Here is a 15,235-nt window from a genome sequence, read left to right on the forward strand (position 1 = left end):
TATTTTCTTTTTGGAACACAGAGCTCTCTGCTGACATCTCTGTCAATTATAAGAACTGTCCAGAGTAGGAGAAAATCCCCATAGCAAACATATGCTGTTCTGGACAGTTCCTAAAGAGATGTCATTAGAGAGCACTGTGGTCATGATGTCAGCAGAGAGCTCTGTGTTCCAAAAAGAAAATTTCCTCTGTAGTATTCAGCAGCTAATAAGTACTGGAAGGATTAAGATTTTTAATAGAAGTAATTTACAAATCTGTTTAACTTTCTGGCACCATTTGATTTAAAAAGGTTTTCCACCAGAGTACCCCTTTAAAGGATAAGCGGCAGGCATTCAACCCCTTATCTCCTGTTACTATATCTAAGCTTAAATGGGTATTCCAGGAACACTTTATTTTAATTTTATTTTTAAATATCAACTGGCTCCCGAAATTTAAAGGAGTAGTCCAGTGGTGAACCCGGTGGTGAACAACTTATCCCCTATCTTAAGGATAGGGGATAAGTTTGAGGTCGCAGGGGGTCCGACCGCTGGGCCCCCCTGCGATCTCCTGTACGGAGCCCAGACAGCCCGCGGGAAGGGGGCGTGTCGACCTCCGCACGAAGCGGCGGCTGACACACCCCCTCAATACAACTCTATGGCAGAGCCGAAGCGCTGCCTTTGGCAATCTCCGGCTCTGCCATAGAGATGTATTGAGGGGGCGTGTCAGCCGCTGCTTCGTGCGGGGGTCGACACCCGCTATCTGGCCGGAGAGCCGGGGCCCCGTACAGAGAGATCCCAGGGGGCCCCAGCGGTCGGACCCCCCGCGATCTCAAACTTATCCCCTATCCTTAGTATAGGGGATACGTTTTTCACCACTGGACTACCCCTTTAAACAGATTTGTAAATTACTTCTATAAAAAAAATCTTAATCCTTCCAATAATTATCAGCTGCTAAAGTTGAGTTGTTCTTTTCTGTCTGCCAACAGTGCTCTCTGCCGACATCTCTGCTCGTCTCGGGAACTGAACAGAGTAGAAGAGGTTTGCTATGGGGATTTGCTTCTACTCTGGACGGTTCCCGAGACAGGCGTCATCAGAGAGCACTTAGACAGAAAAGAACAACTCGACTTTAGCAGCTCATAAGTACTGAAAGGATTAAGATTTTTTAATAGAAGTCATTTACAAATCTGTTTAATTTTCTGGAGCCAGTTGATATCAAAAAGGTTTTTTCCTTGATAACCCCATTAATTTCAAAGTTACCTCTACAGAGCCTTTAAAAAAAGGTATACAGCGACTTACCTCGTACCCATACTGTAGTACTGATGATGCAAGGAAGGCCCCCAAAATATTTCCCACAGAAGCACAGGCGCTCCAGAGTCCGAACACTACCCCTCTCCTGTACGGGAAGAAGAAAAGGAAGAGAATTCTGAGCAATTTGGTTTAGTTAAAGAGGTATTCCGCTCATTCACTATCTCCTAGCACTGTGGTCTCTTATCTGTGACCTCCGGCTGTTGCAAAACTACAACTCCCAGCATGGCCGGACAGCCTACGGCAGTCCGGGCATGCTGGAGGTTGTAGTTTTGCAACAACAGTACAGTATGCCCAGTTTTGAAAACCTGCATAAAGAAGCACTCTGAGAAATGTGATTTTTGTGAGGTGTATAACTACTGTATATCCAGATCCCATAGTGATAGCAGTAGCAGTATATAGCTAGTGCTAGAGGGGAGGTGTATAACTACTATATATACTGATCCCATAGAGATAGCAGCAGTATACAGATAGAGCTGCAGGGGAGGTGTATAACTGCTCTATATACACTGATCCTATAGCGAAAGCAGTAGCAGTATACAGATAGAGCTGCAGGGGAGGTTTGTAACTGCTCTATATACACTGATCCTATAGCGAAAGCAGCAGCAGTATACAGATAGATCTGCAGGGGAGGTGCATAACTACTATATATCCTGCAGAAAGAAAAAATATCCAAAAACCAAACGTCTATAGTGGCGCCTCACCCAAAAACAGAGAAAGCCAAGAGAAAATCAAAATGGCATTTATTGAAATCGGTGCTACTATATCTCCTGATCCTATAGAGATAACAGCAGCAGTATACAGATAGAGCTAAGAAAGGAGGTCTATAACTACTATATATCCTAATCTCAGAGATAGCAGCAGTATACAGTTAGAGTTGGAGGGGAGGTATATAACTACTATATATATCCTAATGCCATATAGAGATAGCAGTATACAGATAGTAGTTCGAGCTGGAGGGGAGGTGTATAACTACTATCTGTATACTGCTATCTCTATATGGGATCAGGATATATATAGTAGTTATACACCTCCCCTCCAACTCTATCTGTATACTGCTGCTATCTTTGAGATTAGGATATATAGTAGTTATAGACCTCCTTTCTTAGCTCTATCTGTATACTGCTGCTATCTCTATATGGGATCAGGATATATAGTAGTTCTACACCTCAACTGCAGCTCTATCTGTATACTGCTGCCATCTCTGAGATCAGGATAGATAGTAGTTATAGACCTCATTTCTCAGCTCTATCTGTATACTGCTGCTGTTATCTCTATAGGATCAGGATATATAGTAGTTATATACCTCCCCTTCAGCTCTATCTGTATACTGCTGCTGCTTTATCTATGGGATCAGGATACATAGTAGTTATACACCTCCTCTGCAGCTCTATGTATTCTGATCCCATAGATAAAGAAGCAGCAGTATACAGATAGAGCTGAAGGGGAGGTGTACAACTACTATATATCCTGATCCTATAGCGATAACAGCAGCAGTATACAGGTAGAGCTAAGAAAGGAGGTCTAAAAACTACTATATATCCTGATCTCAGAGATAGCAGCAGTATACAGATAGAGCTGGAGGGGAGGTGTATAACTACTATATATCCTGATCCCATATAGAGAGCAGCAGTATACAGATAGAGCTGAAGGGAAGGTGTATAACTATTATATATCCTGATCCTATAGAGATAGCAGCAGTATACAGAGAGCTAAGAAAGGAGGTGTATAACCTCTATATATCCTGATCCTATAGAGATAGCAGCAGCAGTATACAGATAGAGCTAGGAAAGGAGGTCTATAATTACTATATATCCTGATCCTATAGAGATAGCAGCAGTATACAGATAGAGCTAGGAAAGGAGGTCTATAACTACTATATATCCTGATCCTATAGAGATAGCAGCAGTATACAGATAGAGCTGGGAGAGATCTGTGTGCTGCACGGAGGGGGATCTGATATTTTCAGCTGACCCAGGTCTGACCACTTCCTCTGACTTGAAAAGTCTTGAAAAAGAATCATGGGAAATTAAGGATAGAACAGATATTAAACAAAAGCATACCCAGATTTCCCAAACCAGTTCCCCATGATGGCCACCACGCAGGGCCACCCCGTGGACTGCAGGAGCCCATTGATGACCCACAACAAGCAGTAGAAGACCTTGTTGTAGAAGTGCAGCCATTCTGTGACCGTGCCGAACACGAACATCTGCGGGAAGAAGAAATGGAGAGTTCTGAGCAATTCCACTCATTCCCTATCCTATAGAACAGTGGACTACAAACTGTGGACCTCCAGCTGTTGCAAAACTACAACTCCCAGCATGCCCGGACAGCCAACGGCTGTCCGGGCATGCTGGGAGTTGTAGTTTTGTAACAGCTGGAGGGTCACATAAGCTTCGAAAGAATCGTCAATTCCCCTGTTAAAAAAAAAAAAAAAAAAAAGGAAAACAGCACCATTCTTGTCTAGTGGTTGTACTTGGTATTGCAATTAGAGATGAGCGAACTTACAGTAAATTTGATTCGTCACGAACTTCTCGGCTCGGCAGTTGATGGCTTATCCTGCATAAATTAGTTCAGCTTTCAGGTGCTCCCGTGGGCTGGAAAAGGTGGATACAGTCCTAGGAAAGAGTCTCCTAGGAATGTATCCACCTTTTCCAGCCCACGGGAGCACCTGAAAGCTGAACTAATTTATGCAGGATAAGCCATCAACTGCCGAGCCGAGAAGTTCATGACGAATCGAATTTACTGTAAGTTCGCTCATCTCTAATTGCAATCATCCCAATTTTTTTGGGGGAAAAAAAAAAATAATAATAAAATTGCAGTACCACACACAGCCACAAGACAAAAGTGGAGCCGTCTCTGTAAAATAAACATTATGTAACCTCACTGACCATGTATTTAAGGCCTATTAGATACAAGGACAGCTGTGTACATTTAGATAAGCTCTAAGTCAGCGCCCGCCCTAAAAGAACTTTGTATTACAGATAAGCGCGTACGAGCAAACAACCCCGACTCGCGTACCGTAATTGCAGAGGAGCACATGCCGAACGTGAGGACGTAGCGCATGTTTAGCCGGTCACCGATGATCCCGCTGATGAAGAGACCCTGTGTGCAGACACAACAATAAATGCAAAAAAAAAATCAGTACACTGATGTGAATGGGCGTGGTGTAATGCTTTATATCCCCTGTGGTGGCGCTGCAGGGAAACTGCACACTTGCTACCAGGTTCTTCTTCAGATCACAGCTGATCACTGGGAAAAGAACTCACACACATATCATTACTAGTCCTACAGCGCCATCTGTTTTATTCCAGCACAGCTGCATCCATGCGGTTCATAACTAACTGGGTCATGTGATCACCATTCTAACCCTTAGAGAATTACTGTGCTTACTGTGTCTGAGAAAGTGTTCAGTCCTGAGTCAGTGGACTCCGTGGGAACTACAGGATGACGTCCTCACCTATCAGATCCCTCCTGCTAGCTCCCAGACCCCACTCCTGCTAGCTCCCAGACCCCACCCCTACCAGCTCTATCTGTATACTGCTGCTATCTCTATGGGATTAGGATACATATAGTAGTTATACATCTCCCCTCCAGCTCTATAGGAATCAGGATATACAGTAGATATACACCTTCCCTTCCAGTTTTATCTGTATACTGCTGCTATCTCTATAGGAATCTGGATACATAGCAGATAAACACCTCCCCACCAGCTCTATCTGTATACTGCTGCTATCTCTATGGGATTAGGATGCATATAGACCTATACACCTCCCCTCCAGCTCTATCTCTATAGGAATCAGGATATACACCTTCCCTTCCAGTTTTATCTGTATACTGCTGCTATTTCTATAGGAATCTGGATACATAGCAGATAAACACCTCCCCACCAGCTCTATCTGTATACTGCTGCTATCTTTACAAAATAAGGATATATATTAGTTATACATCTACCCTGACATTGGGTTCTCTCAATTTTTCCACAATCGCTGCAAAAATTGTGATATTTTACCGCAATCGTTTAATTTTTTCCACCAGCCAAAATGCAGTGAAATGTGTAAAAAAAATAAAAATAAAATAAAAAAAAAAGGTCAAAGGAAAAAGTCAATGTGTGAACACTGCCTAAAGACTTTAAGGGTACGTTCACACGAGCGGATCCCCTGCGCGTATTACGCTGCAGATCCGCTGCTGAAGGACCGCTGTATGCTGCCTTTACAAGTGCTTGCTCAGAGCGGCAATATGCTGGGAGTTGTAGTTTTGCAACAGCTGGAGGCACCCTGGTTCGGAAACACTGGATTAACATGTCAGAAGATCTTCCAGTAAGAACACTGCCCACTCTACCGGCTGTAACCTATAGGTAAGATAACTCACCACGGCATAGGAGAAGAGGAAGATTGTGTCCAGCAGCCCCAGAAAGATGGTGGCGGATTCATGATTGGGGAACAGATGATTGTCATTCCAGGTCTGAAAGAATAAAAAGAAAAAAAAAAGAAAAACAAAAAAACCTGGTCAGTGTATTGACAACCGAATCGTCTGCAGTCCAGGTCTCATAGGGAACGTCGCCTAGTTGTAGTACAGCCCACACAGCACTAGTTGGTTGGTTCGTTCAACTTGACTAGGGGGATACCAGACTATAGGACTTACAGTGTTGGGTTCCACGATATACACCGAGGTGTTTAGGTCGGACGGGGTCCACTGGTTACTGATGCTGACCTTCACGTTACTGAACGCCTTCCTGGACGCGTGGAGCAGAGCGTAGCTGGAGATGGAAGAAAGAGGCAGAAATAAGCGAAGAGACTGAACAGCTTCTGACTACAGCTCAGTCTTGTTAATAGTAAGGGGGTGGGGGTGGAATTTATAATTCCCTGTGTCAGTGCAGCTGTAAAATTGCGCAATTTTTTTTGCGCAAAAGCGGGGCTTACAAAAAAAAAAAAAAGAATAAAGGATTGTACAATTTTGTGCAGAGAATGATAATGTCCCCCAAAAATGTTCCCATTCACTGACAGCGATCAGATTTAAGGACTTCCTACACCAGCGTTTTGCCAACCAGGGTGCCTCCAGCTGTTGCAAGACTACAACTCCCAGCATGCCCAGGCAGCCAAAGACAGTTCTGCAACAGCTGGAGGCACTCTGGTTGGGGAAACCGTGTCATACACAAAGAAGTTTTATGAACTTTTACGTTATAAAATACATTTTGTTCCATTTACCTAAAAACTGGAGAATCCCTATGTATTTAACCCCTTAAAGACCTCGAAAATTTTAATTTTTGCATTTTTGTTTTTTCCTCCTCCCCTTCTAAAAATCATAACGCTTTCAATTTTGCACCTACAGACCCGTATGTGAGCTTGATTTTTTGCGTCACCAATTGTACTTTGTAATGACTTTACTAGTCTTATAACGTAATCTGCGGGGAAACAAAAAATAAAAGACAAAAAAAAAAACACAACACCATTTTTTTTTACTTTTGGGGAACTCTGGGGACATTAAAGGGGTATTCCAGGAAAAAAACTTTTTTTATATATCAACTGGCTCCAGAAAGTTAAACAGATTTGTAAATTACTTCTATTAAAAAAATCTTAATCCTTTCAATAAATTATCAGCTGCTGAAGTTGAGTTGTTATTTTCTGTCTGGCAACAGTGCTCTCTGCCGACACCTCTGCTTGTCTCGGGAACTGCACAGAGTAGAAGAGGTTTGCTATGGGGATTTGCTTTTAAACTGGGTGGTTCCCGAGACACGTGACATCAGAGAGCACTTAGACTGAAAAGAACAACTCAACTTCAGCAGCTCATAAGTACTGAAAGGATTAAGATTTTTTTATAGAAGTAATTTAATAATCTGTTTTAACTCTCTGGAGCCAGTTTATAAAGTATTTTCCTGTATAACTCCTTTAACTTATCAGAAACGTATCTCCTATACAAAGGGTAGGTGATAAGTGTCTGATAGCAGGGGTCCGACTGCTGGGACCCCCTGCAATCTTCTGTATGGGGCCCCGGCTGCTAACTCGTCCTCGGCATGGTCTACCCCCTCACCTTCCCAAAACACAACTGATGGCGCGCTCGGAAAATCACCGGCTGAGGGAGGACATTGCTGCATAGTGATTGGCTGAGTGGGTCGTGGGGGCCTGAGCGTGTAAAGGACGGGTGAGCAGTCGGGGCCCCATACAGAAGATTGCAGGGGGTCCCAGCTGTCAGACCGTCCACGTTTAGACAATTCTCCCATATCCTGTGGCTAAGAGATAAGTGTCTGATAAGTTCAGTTCCCCGGAGTACCCCTTTAAAAGGGGAACTCCGGTGGAGAAAAAATGTTTTCAAATCAACTGGTGCAAGAAAGTTAAACAGATTTGTAAATTAAATTACTTCTATTTAAAATTCTTAACCCTTCCAGTACTTATTAGCTGCTGTATACAACAGATATACTACAGAGAAATTTGGGAAGTTCTTTTCTGTCTGACCACAGTGCTCTCTGCCGACACCTCTGTCCGTGTCAGGAACTGTCCAGAGCAGGAGAGGTTTGCTATGGGGATATGATTCTAATCTGGACAGTTCCTGACAAGGACAGACAGAGAAGAAATTCACAAATTTCTCTGTTTTATGCAGCAGCTGATAAGTACTGGAAGGATTAAGATTTTTTAATAGAGGTAATTTACAAATCTGTTTAACTTTCTGGCACCAGTTGATTTAAAAAAAAAAATTTGTTTTCTACTTGTTTACCCCGGAGTTCCCCTTTAACCCCTTAAGGACTCAGCGTTTTTCCTCTTTAGTTTTTTTCTTCCTTACCTTTTAAAAATCATAACCCTTTCATATTATGGCTTATTTTTTTGTGCCACCAATTCTACTTTGCAGTGACATCAGTCATTGTACCGCAAAATCACTGGCGAAAGGAAAAAAAAATTGCGACAAAATTGATGAAAAAACGCCATTTCGTAACTTTTGGGGGCTTCCGTTTCTGCACAGTACATATTTCGGTAACAATGACACCTTATTATTCTGTAGGTCCATACGGTTAAAATGATCCCCTACTTATATAGGTTTGATTTTGTCGCACTTTTATCGGTATCATTTTTGTTTTGATCACTTTTTGATTGCATTTTTTAATGGTATAAAAAGTGACCAAAAATACGCTATTTTGGACTTTGGATTTTCTTTACGTGTACGCCATTGACCGTGCGGTTTAATTAACAATATTTTTATAGTTTGGACATTTACGCACGCGGCGATACCACGTATGTTTATATTTATTTTTCTTTACATAGCTTCTTTTTTTTTTTTATAGGGAATGTGGGGTGATTCTGACTTTTATTAGGGAAAGGGTTAAATCACATTTATTAACACTTCACTTTTTTTTTTTGCAGTGTTATAGCCGCCATAGGGGACTATAACATTGCACAGAATGATTTCCTATACTGATCACTGTCATGCATTAACATGGCATTGATCAGTGTTATCACCGCTCGACTGCTCCTGCCTGGATCTCAGGCACGGAGCAGTCATTCGGCGATTGGACACACAGGAGGCCGGTAGGGATCCTCCTGGTGACCTAAAAGCTGTTCGGGACGCCGCAGCGGTCCCGAACAGCCCAGCTGAGCTGCCAGGATGCTTTTGGTTTCACTTCAGATGCGGCGGTCAGCTTTGATCGCCGCGTCTGAAGGGTTAATACCGGGCATCACCGCAATCAGTGATGTCCGGTATTAGCCGCGGGTCCCGGCCATTGATGGCCGCCGGGACCGATCTGATATGACATGTGGGGTCACCGCTCGACCCAGTGTTATATTGCGTAAATATACGTCCTATGTCGTTAAGGAGTTAACTATCAGAGATCCTAATGATCCTTCCCATAATAGACCAGATGCTCCTGGCAGGGATCGGACTCTACCGTCACGTTTCATTGACATTGGAACTTCATGCCAAGTTGAATAATACGGCCGGTACCGTGTAATCTGCATCCTGGACGCTACGAGATATAAACCTGTAATTCAGGTCAAGCAAGAGCGGGACACGAGCCAAACCGCGCCCAGACGATACGTCCTATTATTACAATACGGGAGGAAAGCTTCCCGTAACCTCCTGATCATGTGAGGCCGCGATCACACTATACAATGCTCCGTTATAATCACCCGTTAACAAAACTAGGGATCGACCAATTTTTTTTTAGGGCCGATAACGATAATCTGTGACCTTCCAGGCCGATAGCCGATAATTTATACTGATATTCCGGTATAAGTTATCGGCTATTTACCCCCACCCTCCCCCACAGAAGCCGCTGCAGATCAATGCTTTAAAGCGGGCGCTTTAAATCAATGAACTGCAGCGGCTTTTGCGGGGCCAGAGACCGCCGCCGCCGCCACCTGCTCCTCTCCTGGGTCCTCCCTAGTCCAACCACCTCCGCCGCTGCCCCATTGCTTCCCCCATCCCACGGTTTTATAATTACCTGTTCCCGGGGTCCGCGCTACTTCTGGCTCCGGCGGCGTTCTGAGCTGTCACTGTGCGCACTGACTGTGATGTCACATTGAGGACGTCACTCATTGCGCTACGCAGTGCGCAGGATGCCACAGCCAGAAGTAGCGCAGACCCCTCGCCCCGGGAACAGGTAGTTATAAAACCGTGGGATGGGGGAGGCAATGGGGCAGCGGCGGCGGTGGTCTCGGGCCGGGGAGGCGGGGCATTATCAGCAAGGTAATTGCCAATATGGATAATTAGAGATGAGAGAACTTACAGTAAATTCAATTTGTCACGAACTTCTCGGCTCGGCAGTTGATGACTTTATCCTGCATAAATTAGTTCAGCCTTCAGGTGCTCCCGTGGGCTGGAGACTCTTTCCTAGGACTGTATCCACCTTTTCCAGCCAACGGAGCACCGGAAAGCTGAACTAATTTATGCAGGAAAAGTCATCAACTGCCGAGCCGAGAAGTTCGTGACGAATCAAATTTACTGTAAGAGCGAACTTACAGCAAATTTGATTTGTCACGAACTTCTCGGCTCAGCAGTTGATGACTTTTCCTGCATAAATTAGTTCATCTCTACCGATAATGTCCAAAATCGTGAATATTGGCCAAACCGATCGATCCCTAAACAAAACCATTAAACGGACGTTACAAAATCCCATTTTGAACAGATGCGCTATGTCTTCCGTTCTTTCTACCGTCACAAAATAACGTCCATTATTAATAACGGGTTAAAACGGATAATGTAAAAATCCCATAAACTATAATGGGATTTTGTAACGGCCGTTTAATGTCCGTTTTTAATGGTTTTGTTAACGGGTCATTATAACGGATCTTTAAAATGGCGCATTCTATAGTGTGATAGCGGCTTAATAATCCGGAACATCTGATAATCTGACATCTACCGGGCTCCAGTGGTATATAGGTATACTTACCGTATTTAACACCGGCAATGCTGGATTATCAAATATTCTGTATCAAACAAATCATTGAAGCCTAGTAGGGCCGTACTGAATTATCACCACGAGACCCGATGACCCGGCAGTCCAGGTCCTAGGCGGCGTTCACACCACGTTTTTGCCTACGGTCAGGAAACCGCATACGGCCGAAAACGCAGCCGACCGGAGGCTGCAGTTCACTCCGGTCGGCTCATAGACATGCATTAAATACGGTTCCCGAATACGGCTGAGTGCGGGCGCCGCGATTAAGCCCCGCCCACCCCTCCTCCCAACCGTATTCGGGAACCGTAAGTACAAAACGTGGTGTGAAAGCACCCTTAAACTGTATACGTTTTTTTAACATGGGAGTCAATGGGAACCGTATAGAACCGTATGTGCGTACAGTTTCATCTGGTTTTTGACTTTGCACAGTTTTTTTTTCCTTGGACTTTCAATCAAACAAGTGAAACTTTATTCATAATGGAGTGAGAAGTTAAAAACGTATAATTTTTTTTCTTAAAAAAAACAGATGCAACCGGACATCATTTTTCAAGCCATATACGGGTTAATATTTGAACACACATTTTGATACAGTTTAGTCCGGTTTTGCGGAATCCGTTTTTTCATCAAAAACCTGATACGGGAACTGTATTGCAAAAACGTGGTGTGAACGCGTCCTTAGTGTCTATTTACATGGCGGAATTTCCCCGCAAATGAAAGCCCGATACACTTCTATGGGATTCCGCACTCCCATTCACACTTCTGAATTTCCGCAAGCGGAAATTCAGAAGTGTGAATGGGAGTGCGGAATCCTATAGAAGTCTATGGGCTTTCATTTAAAGGGGCACACCACTGGAAAACTTTAAATTTTTTTTTTTTTTTTTTTCCTAATTAACTGGTGCCAGAAAGTCAAACAGATTTGTAAATGACTTCTATTTAAAAATCTGCTGTATGCTACAGAGGAAGTTCTTTTCTTTTTGAATTTCTTTTATGTCTGACCAGTGCTTCCAGTACTTATCAGCTGCTGTATGCTCCAGATGGAAGTTCTTTTCTGTCTGACCACACTGCTCTCTGCTGACACTAGAGATGAACGAACTTACAGTAAATTAGATTCGTCACGAACTTCTCGGCTCGGCAGTTGATGACTTTTCCTGCATAAATGAGTTCAGCTTTCCGGTGCTCCGGTGGGCTGGAAAAGGTGGATACAGTCCTAGGAGACTCTTTCCTAGTAATGTATCCACCTTTTCCAGCCCACCGGAGCACCTGAAAGCTGAACTAATTTACGCAGGAAAAGACATCAACTGCCGAGCCGAGAAGTTCGTGACGAATCGAATTTACTGTAAGTTCGCTCATCTCTAGCTGACACCTCTGTCCATATCAAAAACACAAGCTAATTTCTTTTTAAAACAGCTCCACATCTGTCCCCAGGTTGTGTGTGGTATTACAACTTGGCTCCATTCACTCTTAAAGGGGTACTCCGCTGCCCTGTGTCGGAAGCTCCGCTCGCTGCGTCCGGAAGTTTATTGTTCCGAACGCTGTGTGCGGGCTTCCGTGTTCAGGGCCGCCCCTCGTGACGTCACGGCCGCCGCCCCCTTCGTGAAAGTATATGGGAAGATGGCCGTCACGCCCCCTTCCCATAGACTTTCACTGAGGGGGCGGGTGTGATGTCAGGAAGGGGGCGGGCGTGACGTCACAAGGGGCGGCCCTGAACACGGAAGCCCGCACACAGCGTTCGGAACAATAAACTTCCGGACGCAGCGAGCGGAGCTTCCGACACAGGGCAGCGGAGTACCCCTTTAATGAAAGCGGAGCTGCAGAACCACACCCAACCTGGAGACAGACTGGGAGCGGTTTACAAAAAAAATAAAAAATTAAATTAGCTCTATTTTTCTACTCCTGGATAACCCCTTTAACATCCTATTAAAAAAAAAGGGGAAAGCCCATTTGTCAATCTATTCATACACTTCCAGGAGGAGTAACAGAGGAACGGAAGAATGCAGAATGTTAAGAAGATCTGCTGCGGCATTGCCTCACCCACCTGAAAAAGGTCAGAAGGAAGACCACCAGGTGGTGATGGGTGTACTGCGAAAAGAAGCCGCGACGGGCGAGTGTCCTGCGGGGCGACCCCGGGAAGTCCATGGCTGCCGATCCTCACGATTCCGGCCTCAGATGAGATTCCTCATGAGGTTCAGATCGTCCTTCCTAGAATTACAGAAACATGAAATCACATTCAGAGTGACAACCCATGGGGGGGGGGGGGGGGGGGGACGGAGACCTCCAGGGGGGTTTGGTCTAAAGGAATAAAGCTGACCCATTTTGAACCTTAAAGGGGTACTCCACCGAACTAAACCCAGAGCCCATCCTTTCCCTCTCATCAACCTATTTAATTGTCTAAATATCATTCATTAGCTATAAAGGGCAGTGGTCTTCAACCTGCGGACCTCCAGATGTTGCAAAACTACAACTCCCAGCATGCCCGGACAGCCGTTGGCTGTCCGGGCATGCTGGGAGTTGTAGTTTTGCAACATCTGGAGGTCCGCAGGTTGAAGACCACTGATATAGAGCAGTTCCCCCTCTTTGGTTGACACCTCCATGCACTCTGTCTCAGTCCAAATCCCTCTCTGAAAGCAGCCCCCACCCCGCTGAGTGACACAGACCATGTGGTTTCTGCCCTGCACTGATGAGTCATGATCCCTTTTAGTGTTGAGAATTGGGAGGCGTGTGCAGCCTCAGCCAATCAGACTCTGAACCTCTCTCTCTCTGCTGCTCAGAGCAGGAGGGTGGGGGCTGCTCTCAGAGAGTGAGCTAGCTGGCTGAGCTGCAATGATTGCTGGGAGATGTGGGCAAGGGGAAGAAAGGATGGCAAAGAATATCAAGCAGCCAGAGAAGACAACAGGGGCCACAGGAGCCGTGCATATCAGGCAGGATGGTTTACAGGGAACATACATACACATATATATATATATATATATATATATATATATATATATATCTATCTTCTCTGGAGCTACTCCTTTAAAGAGGCACTACGAAACAAAACAAAATAGAAGGAAAAACACGAGGAGGAAGATGAAGAGAAGTAAGAAGGGGAGGATGAGGCGGTCGAGTCGAATTCTTGTGTTTTGAAGACCTCTGCTTGGTGTCTGTGAATGGGAACGCCTGAGACGTTGGTAGTACCTGTCCTGACCAAAAGGGGCAATGTGGCAACCGAAGGGGGGCGCAATTGTCATAACAAATTATTATAGGAAGGCAGCATTCCCCACTCTATGACCAAACAGCTGTTACACGTTACGACTCCCATCATCATGCCGGGGTCAGCCTTCACCTTCGGAGAGTCATAGTTTAGGGCAGTGGTCTCCAACCTGCGGGCCTCCAGATGTTGCAAAACTACAACTCCCAGCATGCCCGGACAGCCGTTGGCTGTCCGGGCATGCTGGGAGTTGTAGTTTTGCAACATCTGGAGGTCGGCAGGTTGGAGACCACTGGTTTAAGGTAATGTTTGCCAACAGGGTGCCTCAAGCTGTTGCAAAACTACAACTCCCAGCATGCACTGGGAGTTGTAGTTTTACAATAGCTAGAGGCATACTGGTTGGTGGACACTGCATCACGTGACGTCATGCCTTCCTGGAGACCAGAGCTGTGCCGCTTTAAATCTTCCCCCCCTCCTTATTGATTCAATATGTAGGATTATAATAGGTACTAGTGTCCGTATATACTGTAAAGCGTCCTACCTAGAACAGCCACCAGGGGGCCCGAGTCCCCCGCACCTCCCGGACAGTGCCCCGGCCGCGGACACAAGGACCCTCCGCTCATCTATCACACCCGGCAACTGCGGACGTCAACACTAGAGCGGGATCACGTGATACTCCTCCCCTGCACCGGGGCACGCCGGGAACTGTAGTCTCTAGTTCGGGAAGTAGGCGGGGTTTGGGAGTATTGAAAAAGTGGTGTCCGGCTGTGACCAAACTTGTAAGAAACGCAAAAGTCCTACTCTCAAAGAGGATGGGGGAGATTTATCAAGACCTGTCCGGAGGAAAAGTGGCCCAGTTGCCCATAGCAACCAATCAGATCGCTTCTTTCATTTTTAACAAGGCCTCTGCAAAATGAAAGAAGCAATCTGATTGGTTGCTATGGGCAACTTTTCCTTTGCACAGGTTTTGATAAATTTCCCTCAATGTGTTTCTTTTGTGTACTGTTATATACTTCAATATAAAATGTATTATATATATATATATAAATAAATTATAAGATCTATCTATTTATATATATCAAGAATTATACATATGTGTGTGTGTGTGTGTGTGTGTGTATATATATATATATATATATATATATATATATATATATATATATCAGTAGAAACTCCCAATAGCGGACACTCATGGGGAATTAAAAAAAAATGACCAATATTGAGAGGTGTCCCCAATTGGGAAAAAAGGCGCAAAAATCTTTCTAAATGACAGAATACTGAACTGTACTTACTCCAGAGTGTAATTACTGTGGTAGCCCTTGGGGGGCGTATAGTAGTGGGGATGTTGTATCGGTATATGAGGGGTTAATAATAAAAGGAATATT

General features: G+C 44.6%; 1 protein-coding gene across 3 annotated transcripts in view; it reads right to left on the reverse strand.

Annotated features, from left to right (window-relative positions):
* SLC37A3 (solute carrier family 37 member 3) overlaps positions 1-14,618 on the reverse strand; it is a 66,132-nt gene extending 51,514 nt beyond the window's left edge. For all 3 annotated transcript variants that reach the window (XM_056517551.1, XM_056517550.1, XM_056517549.1), the window contains exons 1-7: positions 14,392-14,618; positions 12,699-12,862; positions 5,926-6,040; positions 5,653-5,745; positions 4,303-4,386; positions 3,345-3,490; positions 1,273-1,369 (exon numbers count right to left, since the gene is read on the reverse strand). In XM_056517551.1, coding sequence (XP_056373526.1) covers positions 1,273-1,369; positions 3,345-3,490; positions 4,303-4,386; positions 5,653-5,745; positions 5,926-6,040; positions 12,699-12,799 — 636 coding nt within the window. In that variant the 5' untranslated portion in view covers positions 12,800-12,862; positions 14,392-14,618. The remainder of the gene's footprint in view (positions 1-1,272; positions 1,370-3,344; positions 3,491-4,302; positions 4,387-5,652; positions 5,746-5,925; positions 6,041-12,698; positions 12,863-14,391) is intronic.
* Between the last annotated feature and the right edge of the window lie 617 nt (positions 14,619-15,235).

The sequence above is a fragment of the Hyla sarda genome, chromosome 4 (assembly GCF_029499605.1).
Source record: "Hyla sarda isolate aHylSar1 chromosome 4, aHylSar1.hap1, whole genome shotgun sequence".
NCBI lineage: Eukaryota > Metazoa > Chordata > Amphibia > Anura > Hylidae > Hyla > Hyla sarda.